This window comes from Primulina tabacum, chromosome 10, assembly GCF_025594145.1.
Source record: "Primulina tabacum isolate GXHZ01 chromosome 10, ASM2559414v2, whole genome shotgun sequence".
Classification (NCBI taxonomy): domain Eukaryota; kingdom Viridiplantae; phylum Streptophyta; class Magnoliopsida; order Lamiales; family Gesneriaceae; genus Primulina; species Primulina tabacum.
The window spans coordinates 7,127,138-7,137,338 of NC_134559.1; the positions used below are offsets into that span (position 1 = coordinate 7,127,138).

Below are 10,201 nucleotides of genomic sequence, written 5' to 3' on the forward strand. Positions count from 1 at the left end.
AAATAACAAACTTCAAACGTACTAATATGCATAGAATCGACAAAATAAAATAAAAACCTAATCTCAAGAAAATAATAAATCCTAATATTAAACAATTCAATCCCCGGCAACGGCGCCAAAAACTTGACCGACGATTTCGGTTGGTAATAAATCTAGCAAGCGGATTAGGTCAAGTAATAGTATTTGGAGATGAGTCCAGGTATCGTACCCACAGAGATCGACGTTTAATTACTAGAATATGAATTATTTTTCCTAATTTAGGCTAATAAAGTCAATTGAGGGGAGATAAATTAATTAAAACTAAATAATGACGATTTAAATAAATTAACTAAAGCAAAACTAATCCAAACCATTAATTTAGACGAAAATTCAAATTATTTAAAAACGATTAAGGCGCACAACGGTACCGAGACAAACTTATAATCTACGTGTCAAATTTAAATTCAATAAATTAATTATTTAATTCACGACGGAATTCCCAAAATTATTTATTAAACGATTCCTCGAATTAATAAACCTAATTAAATCTAACAGTCCAATTATTCCTAACTGAATTTAATTAGATTCAACCGCATTAGATCGCTGTGAAATTCCAGTTTTTCAACCTAAAGTCGCACACTGAAATCGAATACTATTTCTAGTCAATTTAACCATGTGTTGATTGATGTGTGAAGCAAATATTAATCTATCGCCTTCCGGTTTTAGATTAACCAACAAATATTCTATTTAATTGGCCATATTAAAAGAACACGTGATAAACGACATCAATCAATGAATAAAATAAATAATCTAATTGAATCAAACTCAAAACATCAAAAAATAATATGTCTCGGCCCTATCATGGCCTTAGTCTATAAAAATCTACTCCATAAACTTAAAACAAAATTGCAATTCACTGTTTAAATTCAATGCAGAAAACATGATTAAGAAGGAATGGAAAGAGATTCTCTGTAATTTGTAGCGTGTGAGGAATTCCTCGCTGGTTTTGCCTTCCTTCTTCCTCCCCTTTTTTCTTCTTCCGCGCTGTTCTCCTATTCCGTCTCCTTCAGTACTTCTGTTCTCGGCTGCCTTTCTTCTCTTGTACGCTTCTGCCCTTTTATTCTCCTCAATGGGCCTCTCCTTTTTTTCTTTTTAAGCCCATATCAAGTAAAGAAAGTGTAGATAAGATATTTGTCAAGATTTACATAGATTTCTCCAAAAATTCAATATCATCAAGGAATAAGAATATTTTATTTCCGTTGAAATCTAGCAAATTTATTTTATCTCCTAATTTAAACACTTTTCACTTTTTATTCAAATCTACAATTATTAATTAAATTAAGCACATAATTAGGATAAAAAGTCTAGATAAGGGCAAATATTATCAAATCAAATCCCTAAAATCTTTGTAAGATTTAGCTTTATCACTACCGAACCAATTTATTTTGATTCACTTCCTTAGTTGGTCGGTGGCGATTCCCTTAAAAAAATGATGACAAATAATTAAATACTAAAAAAAATCAATCTATAAAATCAAAGTACAAAAACAGATTTAGCACACGTACACAAAAATTAAAAAGTAATTTTTTTTTTAAAGTTTTGAAATTGGAATCATAATTCAAAACATATATAAAAAGTATTTACTAAATTGTGAGTTTTCAAAACTTTTTGCCCAAAATTTGAAATAATATTTTCATTAAAAAAAATATTCCTCCTATGCAACACATTTACGATACTTTATATCACTGTGTCCTCACCATATTAGTGTTGCATTCAATATTTTTTTTCTCAATATTTGGATACATCACTTACCATTTCCGACACATATTCTTGTTGTGTCCTTATCATATCCGTGTTTTTTTTTCCAATCTTAATCTTTGGATACATCACGTAACATATTCGACATGTATCTTTGTCATGTCATATGTTATTTTTTTCGTCTTAAACTAATATTTAGATACATCACGTAGTCGTGTCCTTACCATATATGTGATATTTTTCGGTCTTAATCTTCTGATACATCACATAGAGTGTTCGACACGTAACTATATTGGGTCATTACTATATATGTGTTATTTTTTCCGTCTTAATCTTTGGATACATTACGTAGCGTGTCTGATACGTATCTATGTCGTATCCTTATCATAACTGTGTTAATTTTTCTGTATTAATCTTTGGATACAATATGTAACGTATGCGACACATATCCCTATATGTCTTTACCATATCTTAGTTATTTTTTTTTTAATCTTTAGACACATCACATAGCATGTCTGACACGTATCTCTGTCGTGTTTTCACCACATTTGTGTTATTTTTTCATTTTTAATCTTTGGATGCATCACGTAACGTATCTGACACATATATCTGTCGCGTTCTTACGATATTTGTGTTATTTTTGTCTTAATATTCCGATACATCATGTAACATGTACTACATTCAGAGTTTTTTTTTTTAAAAAAAATTATTTATTATAAAAAAAATTAAATACAGGTATACTGTGTAATATTTAATCATAAAATACTCGTAATAATAATATTTACTATATTTGATATATATTTAAAAAAAATTTCTAAAACAGTCTTATTTTAAAAATAATTTTCTTTTAAAAAAAACTATTGATTTAAAATAAATTATCTAAAAAATAGAAATAATTGACTGTAAGTGTTTCCAATATTCATTTATAACAAATTCTATAGCAATCAAATCTACAGAAGAAAACAAACAAAAAAAAACATTTTAATCTTTGAAAAACAATAGTTATTTATAAATTTAGAATTGGAAAAGATAATATAAAACTATTATCGATTTACTGGTTTATTATTGCATTTAGATCTTTTGAATTGTACTCGCCTTTTCTTCGTAACTTCAAAAACACATCAACAACGGAGTCAATAAAAAGAAAGATACTTCTTTCAATACATTTCGTAATGTGTCCAACACGTATCATCGGATGTCCTTACCATGTTTTAGTTATTTTTCGTTTTAACCTTTAGATACATAACATAGTGTGTACGATACGTATCTCTGTCATGTCCTTACCATATCTATGTTATTTTTTCCATATTAATATTCGGATACCTTTGTCTGACACGTACATATTTGTGCTATTTTTTCTGTCATAGTCTTTAAATACATTATGTAGCGTGTCCGACACGTATTTCTATATGTTCTGACCATATTTTGATTATTTTTCATTTTAATCTTTAAATATATCACATAGCGTGTACAACACGTATCCTTCTCGTGTCCAAAACGTGTTTGGCACTCACATAACCGTGTCTATGCGGTTTTCACCATGTTTTCACATATTCAATATCTTATTTTTATTAATATCATGATATATCACATGGTATGTCTGATATGTATCATAGTCGTATCATTGTTATATTCGTAATTTCTGTAAATGCAACACAACATGAATAATTTTTTTCTGAATATTGTTCAAGCACCGTATATAACCAAATCCTCTGACAAATTACCGTATAATTGTTTATCATGACTTGCAACTGAAGTGTACAAAAAGTTGACAAGCCAATATTAAAGAGCAATAACAGATCCTACTCTTCAATTTATATATTACTAGCTGGAACCATGAAAATTACAAGTTTTTAATGTACAAACCTAGCTATTATCCAGACTGGTTTAATTCTCTTTGATTATGGTATGAGAATCAACACGACTAAACTGGTGTTCTAGAGGTGAAAAAACCCTTAAAGATTCGAGTCATCCAACTACCCGATGGCCGAATCCGGATTGATGAACACTATGTTGTTTCATGTTTGTATTCATCATAGATTTGCTGGCCCTGAGGATCTGGGGGCCTTGATTCTCTACTTGTAAACCACTGCACTGTCTTCCTTGCAATCGGTATCCAAAGCCTCCTTATTCTTTCAGACTCGCTATTTTCGACAAGAAATGAATCTGTATTATCCTCAAACTCTGTGAATCTCGGATGGACTAGTATCTCGGACATGGATCTCTTGTCAATGTGATAGGGACAGTTTGATCCGAACTCTAGATTCTTCTAAGAATCCGAGGTTGTAGGAAGGCCTGGAAATTTCAAGAAAGTGTGTCCAGCTGTTTGGTTGATAGTACTCATCATCTGATCATTTTCCTTCTGAATTTCCTCAACTTCCATGGAGTTGTCACTCATAAATCTTGCACTTGATGCATCTTTAAGAAACTCCGAATTCAACAATAGGAGGTCGGAAGAGCTCACGTTGCTCCAACGATTCTTGAAAATAACATCAGAATAACCATCAACCCTGTGGTTGAATCTGTGGAACCTTTTCTTGAATTGATCCGAATCGACACTTTGTTGTGCTGGTAATTCGCCTTCTTTTGCACCTCTATTAGAGAACCACCTTAAGCTCCTACCAATGCTAAATCTTGAAGATCCAAGGCCGCTTTCTTCTCTCTGAACATAGATCTCCAAATTGGATTCATCTATAACCTCACCAGATTGGCCCCTCAAAAACCTTAGACTATTCGAATATGGAAACTCGGAAACGTCTTCTGGACTAATCTTTCGCCTGCAAATGGGGCAGGTCGAGTGCTTTTCGAGCCACTGGTCGATACAATCAATATGAAAAGCATGCTTACACTTTGGCAGCAATCGAAGGATCTCAACGTCTTCGAATTTCGACAAACAAACTGAGCATTCCAGCCCGTCCCGCGATCCCCTTAGAGAGGAAAACCTGAAGAAAGGGAGTGATTCTACCACTGCTTTCTCGACCCCGGATGCACTAGACCTCGACCGGAACAGCCCATCTCGGACTCGAACCCGTAGGTTCGCGTTCGGAACATTCACCCCACGGTGGCAGAATTTGGCATAGAGAAGGAGAAGAAATGTTAAAAAGAACGTGGCGGACAGAAAACCGGTCACAAGAGCTACACTTGGCTTAAAATTGCTTGATTCTCGTGAATTCTGTAGTACTTGTGCTCTAACATCGATCATGAAAATCAAGAAAATGAGATGGAGAAGGAGAAATAATTTGATCATGTTCAAATACTAGATTTACTCACAAGATTTACCAAAATATGATTTCTTCGACCCTTTTATCCTAAATTTGCAACAACAGAAAAACCCTCGTGCCCAACATATGCATGACACTCCACATAGCCGTGTCCTCACAACATTACTGTCGTGTCCAATTATATTTTCTACCATATGACACATCACATAGCGTATCCGACACGTATTCCTGTCGTGTCTTTACCATTTCTGTGTTATATTGATCCGACTGACACACTTCAAGTCATTTTTTGGAGTGACGATGTTTAGTAACGTAATTAATATCATCTCATTTTAGCATTATGTAGTCACAATAGCATAGAATTTGTTTACCATGACTTGCAACTTTGCTGTACAAAAAGTCAATTAACAACCCTGTACAAAAGAGTATGTATAGTTCCTATGTATTATTAATTATAATACAAAGAAATTAATTTGGGAGTTTTTATACAAGCACGTACACCAGGTATGAACTCTCGGTGTAACATAGACTCAATCACCTTAAAAAACCTTCGAAGTTCGACCCGATTGTAGTTAAGAATACATTATCAAAAGGTAATATCCACTTCAATGATATTATATATATGCACAATGAGACTTGAAAAGAATTAAGAAATACGTATTATTGAGGGTTTAACTAAAAAGTTTTCATGTCACGAAAAAAGTACAGATTATAATTATGGCAAAAACTTGTGTGAGACAGTCTTACGAGTCGTATTTTATGAGACGGATATCTTATTTGGGTCATCCATGAAAAAATATTATGCTAACAATATTACTTTTTATCGTGAATATCGGTAAGATTGATTCGTGATTTAGCATTAATTGGTTGTGATTCAGGATTAATTTTTTTTAGTTTAATTATTGATTTTTTTTATGCATGGGCAAGTCAGAAAAGTTGGCTCGTGCTGTGTTTGGATATGCGGAATTAAGGCAAAAATGGTTGAGTTCTTACTACCACGAGACTCGAGAAGTCTGCTGTTTCACCGATCTTCGTATCATAAACGGAAATTGCTTTGGTGATGAAGCAAAATCAAGAAATTAAATTAAATGTTGTTTTTGTTTCATTGTTGCTTTAATATTTTTTCGAGAATCTTGTATGGTGGTGATAGTGAAGAGGGTGTGGCTTCTGCTACGGTAGGCACACCAACGTGGCTAGAGTAGTGATTTTTTCAAGTATTCGGGGAAAATTCGACTGTATTCGTGCATACACTATCATACGAACTAGAATCTTGATGTGTGTTAAGATCATGTTTGATTCTTTGATTTTGAGTCTGAGCAGGATCTTGACATGTATAAAAAAATTACACATATCAAGATCATGGTATGTGTAGACAGTGTCTGCACGGTTAAGATCGAACAAACTGGTATTTGGCGAGTTGATGGCTGGTGTGATAGTACAAGAAGGTAAAATATTAACTCTTTACTTAACAAATTGGGGAAAAAGGATATTTGCTTTGGGTTTAAATCTTCTCGCAAATGAACGAGATCGGTAAGGTCACATGGAAATTTGGCGAATTTGATTATAAATAGGATATGTTTTCAGCAAGCAGTGCCTTGGATATGTTTTCAAAACGACAACGTAGTGGTTATTAAATTTTAAGGGTAAAATAGTCATGAGTAGGTCTCTTTTGAGACGATCTCATGAATCTTTAACTGTGAGACGGGTCAACCCTACCGATATTCACAATAAAAAGTAATACTTTTTCATGGATGACCCAAATAAGAGATCCGTCTTACAAAATACGACTCGTGAGATCGTCTCACACAAGTTTTTGCCAATGATCATTTAATAATTACAACGTGAGCCATTTTTAGAAAAATGGGCTAGTCAGCCCATTAAAATTTTTTAGGGGTTCCATGCTCATAGGACTGAGGATATGGCAATAGCTATCCGTTTAGGTTTGGCTTGCCATTTTTTTTTCAAAAAATTGATTTGTTGCTCGTCTAACCCGCAACTCATGACGGGTCGAGTTGAGTTGAAGTTTTCTCAATCCGCAAAAATAGTGGTCCGCCTCATTTGACTACTCTAGATATATTTTGGACATGTATTAACTATATTTTAATCATGTTTCCACAAGTTTACTTTTTTCTCGTCTTAATCTTTGGACAAAGGCATATGTGTGTCATGTCCTTTTCCGTATCCATAATTTCAAAAGGGTAGGCATCTTGTGAGACGCTCTCACGAATCTTTATCTGTGAGACGGTCAACCCTACTGATATTCACAATAAAAAGTAATATTTTTTTATGGATGATCCAAATAAGATATCCGTCTCACAAAATACGATCCGTAAGACCGTCTCACACAAATTTTTGCCATTTCAAAATATGCAACACAACACTAGTCAAGTTTTTTGATTGAACATTCACCATAAAACCTAATCCTCTTTCAATTTAACATATAATGGTTTATCAAAACTTGAAACTAAAGTGTACAAAAAGGCCAATAAAAAGGCTAAGTACAGATCCTACTCTTCAATGTGTTTCAGAAAACTGGAAGTTATTAATGTACAATCCCCCTCATACAAGAATCAAAGATAATTAAATAAGTATGGATCCCAAAAAATATCAATCAACACAACAAAATTGGGTGAAGATACTCTTGAAGATTCGAAGCCCGAAATCGAATTGATGCTATATGTTGTTTCATGTTTTGTATTAGTAATCATAAATTTACTGGCCTTGAGGATTTGGAGGCCTTGATTCTCTATTTGTAAACCACTGCACTGTCTTTCTTGCAATCGGTATCCAAAGCCTCCTTACTCTTTCTGAGTCGCTGTTTTCGACAAGAAATGAATCTGTATTATCCTTGAACTCTTTGTATCTTGGATAAACTACTATCTCGGACATGGATCTCTTGTCAATGGGATAGGGAAAGTTTGATCCGGAACCTAAATCCTTCGACGAGTACGAGGTTGTAGGGAGGCCTGGAAATTTCAAGAAACTGTGTCCGGCTGTTTGGTTGATTGTACTCATCATGTGATCATTTTCCTTCTGAATTTCCTCGACTTCCAGGGACTTCTTACTCATAAATCTTACACTCGATGCATCGTTAAGAAACTCCGAATTCAAGAACACGAGGTCGGACGAGCTCAGGTTGCTCCAACGATTCTTGAAAACAACATGTGAATAACCGACAACCCTGTGGTTGAATCTGTGGAACCTTTTCTTGAATTGATCCGAATCGACACTTTGTTGTGCTGGTAATTCGCCTTCTTTTGCACCTCTATTAGAGAACCACCTTAAGCTCCTACCAATGCTAAATCTTGAAGATCCAAGGCCGCTTTCTTCTCTCTGAACATAGATCTCCAAATTGGATTCATCTATAACCTCACCAGATTGGCCCCTCAAAAACCTTAGACTATTCGAATATGGAAACTCGGAAACGTCTTCTGGACTAATCTTTCGCCTGCAAATGGGGCAGGTCGAGTGCTTTTCGAGCCACTGGTCGATACAATCAATATGAAAAGCATGCTTACACTTTGGCAGCAATCGAAGGATCTCAACGTCTTCGAATTTCGACAAACAAACTGAGCATTCCAGCCCGTCCCGCGATCCCCTTAGAGAGGAAAACCTGAAGAAAGGGAGTGATTCTACCACTGCTTTCTCGACCCCGGATGCACTAGACCTCGACCGGAACAGCCCATCTCGAATCCGCAGGCTCGCGCTCCGAACATTCGGCCCCCCGTGGCAGAATTTGGCATAAAGAAGGAGAAGAAATGTTAGAACAAACATGATGGACAGAAAAGCCATTACAAGTGGCAGACTTGGCCGGAAGTTGTTTGAATCTGGTGGACTTTGTGGCACTTGTGCTTTAACATCAATTATGAAGATCAAGAAAATGAAATGGAGGAGGAGAAGAAAGTTGATCATGATCAATTGATTCATGTAGAAACTAAGATCTCCAAATTTCAGAAAAATATGGCTAACTCATTAAATAAATTACATTTCTTTATATGAAAAATGAAAATAACATTTTTTTCAAAAACTTAGTTTGACTGAAATCATTATTTAAAATTTTCCTCTAAAAAAATGGCCAAGAAATTCCAAATATTATATGTGGGTATACATACATGTTTTTGTGTGGAAACTTTCAGAAAGTGTATATATCTTATTGATTTGTCAGTTTCCTTGATTTCTTCCCTCACTTGTCCTAATGTCTTTATTGTCCAATTTTTTTAATATAAAATGTTAATGTAGGGTTAGGATTTTCTCATTTTATTATCTGAGAAAACTTTTAGGGAGATTTGTCAAAAAATCCCTATACCTATTCTTAACTTTCTCTTTACTCCCTATCATACTAAAACTTTGTTTCGACTCCCCATTTCTTTTAAATTTCCAAATTTACCCTTATATCTTTATTTTAAATAATTGATTTTTCTTTTGTAAATAATGGCTCATCATGCTTCCGAAAATAAACTAAATCTTTTACCTCTTTGACCGGAGTACCACCGGGTTATATCCACCGTATTTTACGAACTGCTCCTCACAGTCCAACCACACGATCGCAACCGATGGTTACTGACGCAGATTCCTTCAGCAGCACTTGTCACAACCCTAATTCGTTTCCTACCTTAGGGTGTACAATAAAAGATAAAATTTTGAAAATAATACATGAGAGGGGCTAGAGCAAAGATTTCTTTTATTTAAACACAAACATTTTATTAATACATAGTAACCTCCTGTAGAGGAGGAGAAACTTGTTTAGCTACTAATAGTAGCTGAACTCACTACACACATAAACTTGAAAGAGAATTATTACAAATGTTTTGAAGAAAAACGAAGAGGTTGATCGATGTCTTCATCTTCCTTCTGCTTCCTTATTTATAGAAGGCTCCTTCGGATTTGAAACTTCGGACTTCAAATCTTCATAAACCTTTACAGCTTGCACGTGGACCATGTAGTGGTTGAGTAGTCCATTAGGTTGGTCCCTCCATCTTTCTTGATTTTTTCTAGATTATTAATCTAGAAACCGCCCCTTCTTGGATTTTTATCTGCCTGCATAAATCGTATATATGCGTTTGGATCAGATCAGCTTGTATCTCATTTTCTTCTTTTTTGAGCTGTTTATAATAATCTTTGGAAATTTTCAGCTCTTTTCTTGTTGCCTTAATCCTTATTCTGGAAACTCTGAGATAGTTGAAATACATTTTCTTTTGTTTCCAGTTTTGGTTTAAGTCTGGTATGGTTTACTGGTTCCTTTA

At 34.4% G+C, this 10,201-nt stretch overlaps 2 protein-coding genes across 2 annotated transcripts; both read right to left on the bottom strand.

Annotated features, from left to right (window-relative positions):
• Positions 1 to 3,666: 3,666 nt before the first annotated feature.
• LOC142505511 (E3 ubiquitin-protein ligase ATL42-like) lies at positions 3,667 to 5,003 on the bottom strand. The gene has a single exon (XM_075618523.1). The coding sequence runs from the start codon at positions 4,982 to 4,984 to the stop codon at positions 4,007 to 4,009; it is 978 nt and encodes a 325-aa protein (XP_075474638.1). The 5' UTR covers positions 4,985 to 5,003; the 3' UTR covers positions 3,667 to 4,006.
• Positions 5,004 to 7,372: 2,369 nt separating this feature from the next.
• Positions 7,373 to 9,135, bottom strand: LOC142505319 (E3 ubiquitin-protein ligase ATL42-like). Its single transcript, XM_075618259.1, has one exon. It carries the CDS (start codon positions 8,883 to 8,885, stop codon positions 7,671 to 7,673), a length of 1,215 nt encoding a protein of 404 aa, XP_075474374.1. The 5' UTR covers positions 8,886 to 9,135; the 3' UTR covers positions 7,373 to 7,670.
• Between the last annotated feature and the right edge of the window lie 1,066 nt (positions 9,136 to 10,201).

Excerpts from the sequence above, each read along its gene's own strand:
- LOC142505319 (XM_075618259.1), bottom strand. The coding sequence starts at position 8,885 with ATGAATCAATTGATCATGATCAACTTTCTTCTCCTCCTCCATTTCATT.
- LOC142505511 (XM_075618523.1), bottom strand. The coding sequence starts at position 4,984 with ATGATCAAATTATTTCTCCTTCTCCATCTCATTTTCTTGATTTTCATG.